Source organism: Arabidopsis thaliana, chromosome 2 (genome assembly GCF_000001735.4).
Source record: "Arabidopsis thaliana chromosome 2, partial sequence".
Lineage (NCBI taxonomy): Eukaryota > Viridiplantae > Streptophyta > Magnoliopsida > Brassicales > Brassicaceae > Arabidopsis > Arabidopsis thaliana.
Window position 1 is genome coordinate 4,476,198 of NC_003071.7, and position 14,719 is coordinate 4,490,916.

General features: G+C 39.5%; 4 protein-coding genes and 3 pseudogenes across 7 annotated transcripts; 5 read left to right on the forward strand and 2 right to left on the reverse strand.

Annotated features, from left to right (window-relative positions):
- Positions 1-1,488: 1,488 nt before the first annotated feature.
- Positions 1,489-7,551, reverse strand: AT2G11240 (annotated as a pseudogene; the record flags this gene model as incomplete). Its single annotated transcript has 1 exon — positions 1,489-7,551.
- AT2G11215 (uncharacterized protein) lies at positions 1,579-1,671 on the forward strand (the record flags this gene model as incomplete). Its single annotated transcript, NM_001335370.1, has 1 exon — positions 1,579-1,671. One exon carries the CDS (start codon positions 1,579-1,581, stop codon positions 1,669-1,671), a length of 93 nt encoding a protein of 30 aa, NP_001324882.1.
- On the forward strand, positions 2,227-7,270 carry AT2G11225 (uncharacterized protein; the record flags this gene model as incomplete). Its single annotated transcript, NM_001335371.1, is given in 9 exon segments — positions 2,227-2,314; positions 2,674-2,729; positions 5,666-5,704; positions 5,852-5,927; positions 6,029-6,129; positions 6,382-6,474; positions 6,701-6,805; positions 6,823-6,981; positions 7,025-7,270. 9 exon segments carry the CDS (start codon positions 2,227-2,229, stop codon positions 7,268-7,270), a joined length of 963 nt encoding a protein of 320 aa, NP_001323707.1.
- A 971-nt stretch (positions 7,552-8,522) lies between the features above and the next one.
- On the forward strand, positions 8,523-9,371 carry AT2G11270 (citrate synthase-like protein; the record flags this gene model as incomplete). Its single annotated transcript, NM_001335372.1, has 4 exons — positions 8,523-8,570; positions 8,818-8,964; positions 9,055-9,121; positions 9,225-9,371. The coding sequence occupies 3 exons, from the start codon at positions 8,523-8,525 to the stop codon at positions 9,109-9,111; spliced, it is 252 nt and encodes an 83-aa protein (NP_001318210.1). The 3' UTR covers positions 9,112-9,121; positions 9,225-9,371.
- Positions 9,217-9,342, reverse strand: AT2G11271 (uncharacterized protein; the record flags this gene model as incomplete). The annotated part of the gene is made up of 1 exon (NM_001124824.1): positions 9,217-9,342. One exon carries the CDS (start codon positions 9,340-9,342, stop codon positions 9,217-9,219), a length of 126 nt encoding a protein of 41 aa, NP_001118296.1.
- Positions 9,372-10,070: 699 nt separating the features above from the next.
- Positions 10,071-11,312, forward strand: AT2G11280 (annotated as a pseudogene). The gene is made up of 3 exons: positions 10,071-10,340; positions 10,549-10,655; positions 10,747-11,312.
- Positions 11,313-12,962: 1,650 nt separating this feature from the next.
- On the forward strand, positions 12,963-14,497 carry AT2G11290 (annotated as a pseudogene; the record flags this gene model as incomplete). The annotated part of the gene is made up of 1 exon: positions 12,963-14,497.
- Positions 14,498-14,719: the final 222 nt, after the last annotated feature.

Here is a 14,719-nt window from a genome sequence, read left to right on the forward strand (position 1 = left end):
ACTACAATATCTTTCACCAAAAATGTATTATAGTTATTTCTTAAAATATGAAACCCCGCACATATGTGCGGGTCAAAATCTAGTATGATGATAAACTTAAAATCATTGCTTATGTTTTACAAACTGTTTTGACAAAATTAAATAGAAAAAAGGACGACCATTTAAAAAAGAACCACAATGTAATAAATAATAGATGGATGCCCATTATAAGGCTCTTCATCTAGGTCCATCATCTAGATGTCTCTAGGGTTTTAGCCTTCCCTTGTACTCCTATATAAAGGACTCTTTATTCAATGGAATAACACACTCATTTTTCTTCTATCTCTTTCTCTAGTCATAACACGTTATCAACACGCTCTAAAAGGTAGATATAGAGATTCTTACATTTTTTTTAGAACCATGTTTACTTACATGGTTCACAATATTTATTTTTCTATTATTGAAATAAAACAATATTTGTCGATCGATGATTATGGTATCAATCGGTAAAAGCATCATTTCAATGATTCAGTAAAGAAGAGAATCATGCTTATCATTTGTTTCTCTAATTATTATTGCATGATTCAATGATTCTACAAAAAAAATTGTTAAAGAAGAGAATCATGTTTGTTCATTGTTGATTATTAATTATTAATTTTTTTGAAATCTACTATAATAATATAAAATATTTTATTTGATATCTTATTTAGTTAATATTTTATTGTCTAAAATTCTACAATTCAAATTTAATCTCCTTGATTTATCGGTAACGGATTAGGCACAGTCTATTTGTCAGTTTGTACTTAATCTAATGTTGAAACTTTATATAGTCCTATGAATGTTTGGTAAATAATCGCAGGTTTACGAATATGGACTTCGTTGATCATACTTTTAACATGCCGTTAAAGTCATCAAGTTACAGGTAATTGACTAATTTACTCCATTGAGAGTAGCTTATTTTGTTAAGCATGTGTAATATGCAGAATCTATAAAACTTTGTCCACTTTCATTCATATTAATAAGGATTTGAATTGAAATTCTGAGAATGAGAGGTAACCATAAATATCCTCTATGAGAACTATAATAGCCCTTAAAAAGAAACTTATGTCGTCCAATTGCAAAGATAGAAAGTTTAAATTCAACTGCCTTATCAGCTTGTATATAAAATCAAGCTTCTTCAACTATTGATTTCAAATGTTCAATTAGTCTTCTTGATAGTCTTTTGCTCTGGAGCCGGCAAATTAGAATCAGAGACAAATTATATCAGTTTAATTAGAGATACAAATAAGTCAAACAAATTATAGCAGTTTAATTAGAGTAAATCCTTAAAAAGATAAACCAAAAACTAAATCCGAAAAATATAATTAAGCAAAGTACGCACCTTAGTGTAGGTGTTTTCTTTTGACCAAAAAAAAAAAAAGTTTAGCTGTTGTCTTGTGTTTAAGAAACGTCTACGTGGTAGCCTCTGAATTTTTTTATTTTTTTTTTGTCAAATAGTTGGTTTTCATTAATTGAGAACCGGTACAGCTGGAATTAAAAGCAAAGCGGCCTTAGCAAGTGCATCGGCTTTAGAATTGTTTTCTCTCTTAACAAAAGAAAATGAATTTTCTTCAAAGTTTAGGGAGAGAACTGAGATGTCGAAGACTATCCCATGGAGCTCCATTGGATGAGGCTCACCATTTAGTACTTTGACTAGCTGCTGCGAGTCTGAAGCTACAACAAGTTTTTTGAATCCAAGATCTGCTGCGTGTTGGATAGCGAGAGAGAGAGCCGATGCTTTTGCCAATAAGGGAGATCTGATGTTCATCGCTGCAGCTTTATGATGGGATTCCAAATGGTTCGAATGGTCCACAAAAACCCAACCGAAACCAGCCTGTAAGGTCTCTTCTCTCCACGAAGCATCTGTAGAACATTGAATCGTGTCTAAATCGATCTCTGAGGGAGATATACCTGGAATCACGATCTTAGATTTCGATGCTTGGATCTGAGCTCCTAACCATTCTGTGGATTGAGAAATAGATTGGGATATGAGATCCATACTCGAGATGTGTTTTTGCTCAAAAATTAGCTTGTTCCTGCAATTCCATAGGTTCCACAAGATCCAAATGGGAAGTTGTCCTTGTCCAATTCCGATTGGTGGAAGGGTAACGAGGAGCTTTGAGACTTCCAAACCCTGTTTCATACTTGTGATCCGGGAAGCTTGAAGCGTGGTTTTGAAAGGAGAAAGATCCCAGACCTTAGAAGCAAATGGGCAGAGGAAAAGCAGATGGAGAATTGATTCAGCCTCGTCGCAGTGAGGACAGAGAGCAAGCGGATTTATACCACGCAGCCTCAGGTTTTCACCAACTGGGAGAGCATTCTTCATGGCTTTCCAGAGGAAAATTTTCAATTTTGGGGGGCAGTGTTTGGTCCATATCTCCTTATTTCAGTTAAAGTCCAATGGAGGTTCTTCTAGTTGAGTACCTTGGTGAGAAAGAGCATCAGCTGCGTGATACCCTGTCTTGACCGAGTAGTCTCTAGTCTTATTAGGTAACCAAACATATCGATCTCTGGCTCCAAATTTGCTGGGTCTTAGAAGGAAGATCTCCTTTTCATAGCTGGGAAGTAACAATCTTACTTTCTCTCTATCCCAAGACTTTGTGGTTTGACAAATAAGCTGAGCTACTGTCATTGATTTGAATTGTTCAAGTGCAGGACCCATTGGAGTTGAGGAGGTTGAAAGAGATAGCCACGGTTCGTTCCAAACCAAAGTATCCAAGCCCGATCCAATCACTTTCCCCAGCTGAGATTTGATTAGATCTTTGCCCGTACAAATGCCTCTCCAACCGTGAGAAGAAGCAGCAGTGACTGAGCAGTCTAGGAAGGACGAGGTTCGACAATACTTTCCTAGCAGAATTCTAACCAAAACACACGATGGAGATTGCACAATACGCCAACTCAACTTTGCAAGCAAGGCATCATTAAAATTTGTAATATCTTTGAAACCAAGTCCACCCTCCTTCTTGTTCTTTGCCATTTTTGACCAGGCTATCCAACACATCTTCTTTTTATCTGCAGAAGAGTCCCACCAAAAATGAGTGAGGGCTGATTGGATTCTCTTACAAAGAGAGACAAGAAGTTTGAAGCAGGACATGGTATAGGTAGGCATCGATGCTAGTACAGACTTCAACATTGTGGTTTTGCCCGCAGTGGATAAGAACCGAGAAGACCAACTCAAAGATCGCTGCCGTATTCTATCAACAATCTGATTGAAGAGATCTCTCTTCTTTCTACCAAACATCTTAGGTAAGCCCAGATATTTCCCTAGTCCTCCAACCAGCTGAATTCCAAGTATTTGTTGAGCTTCTGTTTTGATATGATCAGGGGTTTTCCTTGAAAAAGTGATTGCTGATTTTGATTTATTGATCATTTGACCAGATGCCTCTTCATATTTCTTGAGAATGCACAAGAAAGTCTTACAACTTTTGAGATCAGAGCGGCAGAAAAATATCGTATCATCTGCAAAAAGAAGATGATTAACTCTAGGATTGCCTTTAGAGACCCGTAATCCGAGAAGAGATCCATCGAGCTGAGCTTTCCTGCACAAACCAGAGAGAACTTCGCTGCAGATTATGAAGAGGAACGGTGAGAGAGGATCCCCTTGTCTCAATCCTCTCTCTGGAGTAACTGCACCTTGAGCAGAGCCATTGAGGAGGAAGGAGTATGAAACTGTGGTGATACATTGTAAAATCCAGCTTATCCAAGTTTGGTGAAACCCCATCTCTTGCATAACCAGTTTGATAAAGTCCCACTCAATTCTGTCATAGGCTTTACTCATGTTAGTTTTGACAGCCATAAAGCATCGTTTCTCTGCTCCTAAGGATTTGAGGTAATGAAGAGCTTCATGTGTGATTAGTACATTGTCATTACTCGCTCTTTTTGGAACAAAAGCTGACTGATTTTCAGAAATTATCTCTTGCAGGATTGGTTGCAGACGCCTAGACAGCAGCTTTGAAATGATTTTATAGAAAACTGTGCATAAAGCTATAGGTCTGTAGTCTACCATCCTTTTCAGGCTTTGGATTTTAGGAATCAGTGTGATATGTGTTTTGTTGATTGTTGGCTGAAGGGTAGATGAAGAAAAGAAGGATTGGATCTCCAAAACAATGTTAGGACCCACAGTCATCCAATTTGATTGGAAAAAACTCGCCGAAAACCCATCCGGACCGGGTGCTTTGTCAGCATGGATAGAAAAACAAGCAGATTTTATTTCCTCTGCTGAAGGCAATTAAATCAGAGAACGATTCTGTTCAGGAGAGATGAATGGTTTAATGGCCTCTTTAATGGTTGCAGCTCGAGCTCCTTCATTTGCAGAGAATAGCTTCTGAAAATACTCGGAGATAACATTGAGGATCCCTGCCTCTTCATACTCAGGTACTCCATCCTCCTTTTCTATCACTGAGAACTTATTTATCACCGTTCTACCTCTAGTGATGGCATGGAAGTAACCCGAATTTTTATCTCCTAAGGCAAGCCATAACTGTCTGCTTCTCTGCTTCCAATACTCTTCCTCTGCCTTGTATGCTAAGAGCAAATTAGTATTGATAGTCGATAACAGCTCTTGATTGTGATCTTGACTAGACATTGCCTCTTCAAGTTTTTGACGATTTTCCTCAATAAGTTTTTGACTACTTTGCTGCTTAGCCCTAGACCACTTAACAATTTCCAAACGACATCTGCTAATTTTTTCCTCCACAATGTCTGTATCATAAAGATTCCAGGCCTCTTGAACAAGGGCTGTGACTTCATCGTTGTTTTTTAGACGCCTATCGTAACGAAACACTCCTTTTTTCTTTTTCTTTGACAGGTCAAAGTGGGTAAGAAGTGGTCTGTGGTCTGACCCTTCAAAGCAAAGGTAAATGCATCTACTAGCAGGATAATCTTCAGCCCACGCTCCATTGGACAATGCACGATCAAGCCTGCAATGCACAACATGATCATGTCTCTTTCCACGCCAAGATAAGAAATTCCCTGAATGTCTTAAATCATACAAATCACATTCCGCCATAAATGATCTAATGTCCACAAAAGTTCCTTCATATCTTGCAGGTCCTCCTTGTTTTTCAGAAGAATCTATGATATAATTGAATTCTCAGTAAGATACCAGGGTTCACTTCTATCTTTCCCTAAACTGGTAAGCTGATCCCATATAGCTTTCCGCTTTGATCTGTCTGGTTCCCCATAGATGAAAGTAGCAAAGAAGTGTTTACCCGCCGCCTTAATCTTTGTGTCAATAAAGTTGTTGCAGGAATAAAGGATTGTCACTTCTACTTCATGTTTCCAGAGAAGGGCCAGACCACCACCTCCTGGGCTATGCGGGGGAACAAGGTGATGTGCAGAAAAATTCATCCAGTTTAAAGAGGTGAGGGTTGTCTCATTGGGGTTCTTGGTTTCCATAAGGAACAGAATTTCTGGTGAGATTGAAGAATGCATCTCACGCAGCCGTTGTACTGTTGTGGGGCTCCCCAATCCACAACAGTTCCAGCTCAGAACTTTTAAGGAATCTGATTTGGTAGATGGTGAAAATCCACCTTATCTTTCACTCTTGCAGGTATAATAGTTACTCGTGGAGTAGGTTGACTTGAGGAAGGGTTGGAGGCTCCAGGTTGGAGGAGAAGCTTTTGCTTTGTTTTCGTGGTTCTGCTAGGGCCAGCAGATTCTTGTATGTGAGCTTCATTCTTCTCAGGTGTGGATTTCCTTTTAGGGGAGTTCTGGATAAGTCCCTTTCTTTTGCTTGATTTTGCTCCCAGCAATGGTAAAGCAGCTTTGTTTTGGGGTTTAGCTAAAGGTGGACGTCCTCTTTTCTTTTTTGCAGGAGCAACACAGCTTGTAGTCTGATCAGCCGGATGACTTTGTAGGTCTTGGTACTGAGAGAGATTATCTTGTGTTGGAAGATCTTCAGAGGCAAGGTAATTTTGGTTTGAGATGAGTGCAGCTTCCAGCATTATAGAAGCTGTTTCTGCCATGAGTCCTTTTTCTTCTCCTTGAAAAACTCTTCGTTTTCTTGCAGCGCTTTCAGTTGGGTGTGCACAACTAACATATTGCAGAGTGACGTCTCTAAGCTCTCCCATGATTTGGTCATTAGTAGGGATGGGAGGAGGAGGTGGTGGAGTAACCTCATAAGAATCCAGGTTTCTCTCCAACGGGGGACGTCTTGTTCTCGAAGTTTCAGAGCTATCATTTCTAGGACTGAGTCTATGTGTGGCTCTAACCCTCCATTGAGGAGTCTGAGAAGAATCTCTTCTTGGCCCCTCTCTAATAGGATCCTGATATCTTGAGGTACCCCTTTTGTCTCCTGTCTCATGGCGACCTAAATTCCTTCTGTTAGGGTTAAAAGGATTTCTGTGTCTTCTCTCCTCATAGGGTCCAGCTCGGCGAGATAGATGTTCTCTAGAAGTTGAGGTCTACTCCTCTTACTTTTCCAAGATCTTGAGAACGACTTTGATTAATAGAAGGGTTTCTTGAAGGCGCTCTTGAGGGAGATGATTCTCTTAGAGATCTAGGGGCTATGAAATTGTCTCTAGGAGTGTAATAATTTCTAGCCAGATCCTTGGATGCCTCTTCACTTCTGGAAGATCTGAACTTTGTAGTGTCCTCATTTTCTGAAACCAGATCTGGACAGAATTTCTTTTCATGAGTAAGTCTTAGGCAATGTGAGCAGTAATTTTTGAGATTCTTGTAGACTAACGAGATCAGAGCTTCGCTGCCATCAGGAAAGTCTACCATGGTGTCAAGGACTAGCGATTTCAGGCCATCAACAAAGACCTTTAGCTTTGCTGAAGAATTGGTTATTTCAAAATCCAGAATTTCTCCCAAGTCTACGCCAATAGCTTTGAGCATATCCTGGTGCCAGTAATGTTTTGGGAGTCCTTGGATATCAATCCAAAAGGGGATCTTAGAGGTAAAGGTGTCAGAGATTGTAGGTTCCCACTTCTGAAGGATGACCATCCATTGATCATAGTGGTAAGGCTTATTGTCTAGTACTTTTTGCATGTCTTCTTCAAAGTCAAAACAAAACTGGAAGCAGCCTCTTCCCAGATCTGAACCCGTAGCTTTTCCTTTCAGATTCCACCGGTTTGAGAGGAAAGGAAAGAGAGACCATAATCGTTGGATAGATGGGTTTGTGAGGCGATCCATTAGAGTTAGGGAATTAGCTTCGATGAGGTCTGAAGTGTCCAGTTCTGGTGCACGAATTCTTCTTCGAATTGGTGGGGATAGTTCTCTCTCTATTCATTTACCTTTGAGATGGTAGGGGATTCTTGAACTCATGATTACAGAGGGCGTAAGGTTTGAAGCGGAGAGGCATCAGGGATAAAGTAGAGATTCAAACAGTTTCAGGGTTTCAAACAGGATAACAGGGATACACATGATTAAAAGTTTGAAAAGGGTTACAAAACAGAATTAGAGAGTAAAAGCAGAGACACTACCGGGATGCATAGAGAAGATACCTCCACTTCTCGGTGAGGTGAAAACAGTTGAAAACGCCGGAAAAAGGTCACTGGAACTCCATCTTTGCCCGTTGTGTAAAGCCATTTTTGGAAGGAACTGTTGGATAATTCTGTTTTAGTAAAAAGAGGTAGCTGAGATCTGGTTTTTCAAAAGTTTCCAACTGCTAATAGACTGCATTGGAGAAAGTGCCTGGGAGAAAACTCAACGCTCTTTTTAACCTTCAGTCAATAGCCTCTGAATTCTTTTCCTCTGTTTTTTTCTCATTTCGCGAATTCTCTCTTCTTTCGTATCCTCCGACTGATGAAATCGACGAGCAAAACTGAAGAAAATCTTCTCTTAATCGTGATCAACGATTCCATCCTTCCGTTTTCTCTTTTTCTTTCTTCTTCATTCTATGGCGATTCGAATTTCTTCTATTCCGGTCTTTGGATCTTAAAATACGTGTAAAATGTGGTGTGTTTGAGTTTGTGAAGCCCTGGTATTCAATTCTCAACCTCTGTCCTCTTGTCTCTTTTTAGGTTGACGAAGTTGACGATGCTTTCTCTGCACTTCAATTATGAGTTTTCCAAATTCGTTTTTTTCAGAATTTGAGAGTCATAAAGGATTTTGTATTGAACGAATCGTTATCTTTTAGCATGGCTAAAAGGGCCTTCTTGTGCCATTTACTTGTTAAAATACAATTTGATTATGCTTGGTCTCTGTACGTTCTGTTTTTAAATAACCAAACTCAGTGATCAATAAAGTGTGCCAGTGATTACTTGATGTTTCCTTGAATTCGCAGTAATTAAACATAAGAGTTAGGAGTCATAAACAGTTAAGAGGTAGAAGAAAGTTTGAGAAATAAGTGACCATTGGATACAACTTTTTCTGTTTGAAATGTTATTGTGACCGAGGGACAAATCTTTTGAGGTGTAGAAACAACAGAGTCGATTAAAGAGTTATAGTGATTAATGCTTTGCGTAGTTGTCTTTAGGAAATGTTCTTGATCCTCCTCTCTCTCTCAAAAAAGATGGGTCAATGTTCTGTTTCTGCGTTTCGTCCATATACTTCAGGAAATGGTATTCAGACATTTGATCATTCCCTTTAACTTAAACAACAATAGGGCTATTACACCAATTCACTCTTAAAAATACTCATCATCTCATTTTTAAAGAACTAACACATTTAATTTGTTAAGAAAAGACTTGTGATTTGGGATTTGATAATGCTTAAAAAAATTAATCATGAGATTATATCCCTTAATCTCTCGTCTATCCTTGATGGATCAATCTGATTGCTTGGAGATCAAATTGTATGTGATTTTTTTTTAAGTTTCTACTTCGTTGTGATTTATATTGTTTCTATGTTCAGGGCAGATTTCATGTAGTGATCAAGCTCTTCTCTCTCTATTCTAGAGAAACTTCATACACAAACACAACTTTCAACTTTCAGGACCGTTCGAAGAAACTGAAATTAAAACATGGAAAGGTTCCAGTGGGGAACATCACCGTTGATATGGTATGGATTCTAATGTTTTTTGTGATTACACAAAGGCTTTATCTTTTAAACATACTCGTATATATAGTTTTACATGTGGTATTTGTGAAGGTACTTGGTGGAATGAGAGGGATGACCGGATTACACAATCGTAACCTCATTGCTTGATGCAGATGAGGTATGGTTATAAATTTGAATCATATAGATAATCACAAGCTTTTGTTTCAAACTGGGAGTAGATAATTAAATCATATTATTTTTTCAAAATTTCTGTTATATAGATTGAAGGCTGAAGAACTGATGGCTTAAAGGACGAGTGAAGGCTGTTACCTCCGGAGACTGCTTAGTGATCACGGCTTTGAGCCACAACAGAGCTGGACCTCCACCGGAAAAGACCATTACTTTTTCTTCTCTTATGGCACCTAAGACGGTGAGTTTTAATCTGTTCTTTTACCAGATATTAGTGTTTGAAACAAAAGCTTGTGATCATCCCAACCAAATGCTGAAGCTGAAAACTGAAATGAAAACATGTACATGTGAATCGACTGTTTGCTTGAGAGATAATGGTATGTGTGTGGTGATGGTAAAAGATTTCGATTGTTTATATAGCACAAAACAAATTAGGTTACGATTGTGAGTCTAGAAGTAAATAGGCGCTGGAATTTTGAGGATATTCCATATTTTCAAATTTGATTTGATTTGTTTAAATTTTAATTTAAAAGCTGTTATGGTAGATAATTAGGAATAGTTATTTGATTTAAATGTTATGGAATATTAGAAGGAAGATAAGGAATGTAGTTAGGAGGACTTATATTTGGCTTTGCTCATTTTACGGGATCGCATATAGGAGAGTATAATTTTTGGTTTAATTCATTGCCAAAATTAGGAGGTTATATTCTTGTTGTGATTAAGACTGATTTAGTATATATTCTTCAATCAAATCGGGTAATTGAATCTCTTTTATGTTAACTACATTGATTATCTGAATAATCTAACCGAGATTTGTGCGCTTGTTTGCAGGACCGGCAAAATTTGAAAGTTTTGAAAGAGAGGTTTGGGCCGAAAGAGAGAGAATAAATCGATTTGGCCCAAAGATCCGGACAAAAAAGCAGGTAAAACCCAAAAAAAAAAAACGACCCAATAAATATGGGTTAAGTTGTACTTCAAAAATGTTAAGTAGATATGAAAACTTAGTTAAGGTGTTTGTTTGAATTATGTTAAGGAAGACGAACAAAAGGACATGATATGCTTAGTTACACAATTAGCTACCAAACAACATCAGATTAAATCATCACAAATCTTCTTCTTCCCGCCCTCGAGATGAATCTTGTGTCTTCACCGCCTTCTATTGAGTGGTTTTGCTGAAGATGAAGTGCTAATTGTTGGTCTTTTAGCACCTGTGGCAAATCAAGAGATGACTTATGAGCAAATTGGCACTAAAGATCTACGGGAGATTCTACTGAGTCGAAACAAGCATCTACTTCATATGAGATCTTCATAGAAATCTAAGTAAGCTTTGATTAGAGACTGCTATGAGTGTAATTAGAGGCAAGCATATTTGGTTTTTAGGACACAAGTCAAAGAGTTGATGTATAGAGACATTATCTGTTAAAGCCTTAGAGGAAGAGCTAGTGGCAATTGACATACGAGACGGTCTGGTTTTGCCTGGTGGTTTCAAGGTCTGCTTTGGAATCTTCGATGGAATATTAGTTCTGCTTTTAAAATCCCAAAACAAAACAAATATAAGAATCTGTAAATGCCTTCAGATTGTTCTCTTAATGTGTGATAGTAGAGGATACTAACCTGTCTTTTGGTTCGGTTTTCCCCATTTTCACTGATTTCTCGAGTTTCTCAGAAGTCATGCGTTCTTCAGGTCGTTCTATTATTTCAAGAGGCTAAGCAGTTTCAGGGAATAGAGTCAACTCTACTGCACTGCTTATGGATCCATCAGTTTATGTTCCCACTGGAAGACAACTATCAGAGATATCACTCAATCTGTCCTCAGAGTCTGCATCTGCAAGACCTACGAGTTCAACATCTTCATCATCAAAATTGATTCCTTTCGCTGCACCAGCAAATTTAGATGGTTGGTGATAATCTTTTCGATGTTTACGTTCGTCTGATGATTGTTGTGAACCAGAATCTGAATGCTTGCTGCTATATTCAAACCAGTTGTCAACATTTGAGGTTCCTCTTCCAAATAAACCAGAGGCCTTTCCTCGTCGAGCATTTGGTGAAGCTCCGATAGAATGTCTTCTAGGTGATGAAGGTCCCACCAACCTTAAATTGCTTAATCCACGTTTCAGGGATGTTGCATTATGATACAGTTCATCAATGTTACTATCGTAAGAGGAAGGTGGCTAAAGAGTAAGGCAAAGGGTTCATTGTTTCCTTTGAGAGTCAATAAAAGGAGCCGTTGTTCATCTCTTTCGTTTATGCTTTTTATGTTGTGTGTGTTGTGAAGCTTGCGTGCTTTTGAGGCGATCATTATGCGATCGACCTTGTTTATCGTTCTGTAATTCATATTGCTGAAACGATCTCATCTCCGAGTGTTTATGCTTTGTAAACACTTTCTTTCAATTGATTTTGAGTCTATTACATTTTCTGGGTTTTGAGCTCTACGATAGATCTAAACTCTATCATTGGTGCGGTGATAAGGTTCGTTACATCGTTTCATGATGGATCGTGAAGGATCAGAGATGTTTGATGATGATAGCGTTACTTCTGACTCTGTTTATATTCAGATGAGAAATTTACGTTCTGGGTTTCAGGGTCTGTGTGATGCTAAGGTACAAACGGAGACTAAGCTGGTTACGATGGAGGAGATGTTGAAATCGGTGATGAAGACGTTAGATCGGTTGGAGGCTCGGGCTGGAAAGCAGGTGGAGGATCCAGAGCCTTCTCGACGGTCATTTTCGGGTCAGGTCCATACGGATTTGCCTGCGACGGAGAGCCGGTCAACTGGGTTACCTTTGGAGACCAGATCTAGTCTATTGGAGAAGATTAAGATGCCGGTGTTTACAAGACCACATCCTTATGCTTGGATTTTGCAGGTGGAGAGTTTTTTTCGCGTGGGTCGTTTTAGCGATGCTGCGAGGTTGGATTTGGTGTCATTGAGTTTGGAGGGTGATGTGTTGAAATGGTTTAATTGGGAGGTTTCACGTCAGGAGTTTCAGTCTTGGGAAGAGTTTAAAGACCGATTGTTGATTCATTTTGGTGGAACTATTGATGATGAACCTGGTAATCGTTTGTTTGCGATCCGTCAACACGGGACAGTGGCAGCTTATGTCACTAAGTTTCAGGATTTGTCATCTCAGGTAGCAGGTTTGGATGATTCTCATTTGGAAAAAATATTTTACAATTGGTTGAAGCATGATATGAAGGAAGTGATCAAGATGAAAGAACCTAAAGGATTACCAAATCATATTGCTACAATGTTAAAGATAGAGTCTAGTTCGTTTTGTAGGATGGTGAGAGAACGTGGGGAAGTGGTTAAAGAACCTAGTCAACCAGTTACTCAACCAATACGACCTGTATTCACTGCGACTCAGACTCGTCCGCCGTGGAGTCCTACTGGTTCTGCGTCTAGTAAGCCAGCAGAGACAAGTCCGAAGTCATTTGCTCGTCCTCGTATACGACATAATGATGTAGAGTTGGATGCGATGCGTAGTATGGGAATTTGTTTCAAATGCAAAGGGAAGTATTTCAGGGGCCATGAATGTCCTATGAAGGAGTTGCGGGTATTGACAGTGGTGAATGGTTATGAGTTGGAAGTTTTGGAAGAGAATATGGTGGAATGCTTAGAGGAGGAGCTGGTGTTGACTCTTGCCACAAAACTTGAATTGCGAACTTTATCATTCAACTCTTTTGTTGGATTACATTCTCCAAGAACAACTAAATTGGTGGGATGGATTGGCAAAACTAAGGTGATTTTTATGATTGATTGCGGTGCTTCTCACAATTTCATTACTCCTACTACAACAACCAAGTTAAACATCAAAACGCAGAGCGAGTTGGGTTTGGATGTGCTATTGGGTAATGGAGTCCTAGTACAAGGTATTGGCACTTGTAGAGATGTCCATTTTGGGTTGTCTCACCTTGCATTTCAGGGTGACTTTGTCGCACTGGAGTTGGGAAGTATTGATGTAATCCTCGGAGTACAATGGTTGGAAACCTTGGGTAAATGTTTGGTGGATTGGAAGTTACAGGAATGGACGTTTATGTATAAAGGGAGGTTAGTACATTTGAAGGGTGACCTTTCCCTTCATGAGTCTCCTTTATCCTTGAAGTCTCTTGTGGCAGCTCCCTCAATTGGGTGTCCTAGGATATTGTTAGCTGCGCTGAAGGGAAGTGACCCTCCAGCTACTCTATCTCTAGTTCCTCCTGCTGTGACTGAGTTGTTAAACAAGTTTCCACAGGTTTTTGCAATGCCTTCTGGCTTACCACCTATACGGTGTCAAGAGCATGCGATTACCTTGCAGCCTGGTGTTACCTCCATCTTTGTGAAACCTTATAGGTACCCACACGCACGGAAGGAGGTTATGGAGAAAATGGTTGCAGAGATGTTGAGTTCGGGTATAATTCGCCCTACTAACAGTCCATTTTCAAGCCCGGTGCTTCTTGTCAAGAAGAAAGATGATTCCTGTCGCTTCTGTGTTGACTATCGAGCATTGAACAAGGTCACAATTCCGGATAAGTTCCTTATTCCGGTTATTAATCAGCTATTGGATGAGTTACATGGTTCTGTTATATACTCGAAACTCGACTTACGCTCTGGATATCACCAGATTAGAATGAAGCTAGCAGATATTGAAAAAACAGCTTTTCGAACATTGGAGGGTCATTATGAATTCTTGGTCATGCCTTTTGGTTTGACCAATGCACCAGCTACATTCCAAGGCCTCATGAATAAGATATTCAAACCATACTTGCGCAAGTTTGTGCTTGTTTTCTTTGACGATATTCTGGTGTTTAGTGATAGTGTTGAGGCACATGTGGAGCATTTAAAATTGGTATTGCAGTTGTTGGAGGAGCACCAGTTGTTTGCTAACATGAAGAAGTGTTCTTTGGGAGTGTCTAGTGTGGAATATTTGGGCCACATTGTGTCTGCTAATTGTGTTGCAACTGATGCAGCAAAAACTGAAGCAATGCGGCTTTGGCCTACTCCACACACCATAAAACAGTTGAGAGGTTTTCTGGGCTTAACGGGCTATTACCGAAAGTTTGTTCAGGGTTACGGGATAGTGGCAAAGCCCTTAACAGATTTACTTCGCAAGGATCAATTTATTTGGTCTCCGGCAGCTCAAGAAGCGTTTGACAATTTGAAGAAAGCCATGTCATCTGCACCTATTTTGGTTTTACCTGATTTTACCAAACAATTTGTAGTCGAAACGGATACTTCTGGAGTTGGAGTGGGAGCAGTTCTTATGCAAAGCTAGCGCCCTTTGGCGTACTTTAGCCATGGCCTTACACCACGCGAGCAGCTCAAACCAGCTTATGAAAGGGAATTGATGGCCTTTGTCATGGCATTTCTCAAATGGAAAGCTTTTACAATGTGAAAGGAGATTACAAGTGTAAAAGTATGTGTGTGAATGTAAGCTGAATTGAATGTGTCTTCCAAGTCGTCCTTGCTCCCTTATATAGGTCTACGCACGTGGTAGCTCTGTCCGGGATCTGCGGAGATCCTCCTGGATATTCGGCAGGGCAGTTCCGAGATATCAGGTCCGCTCCGCGAATATCTCATCATCAGTTCCTAGGTTGTTATTCGCTTATCTCC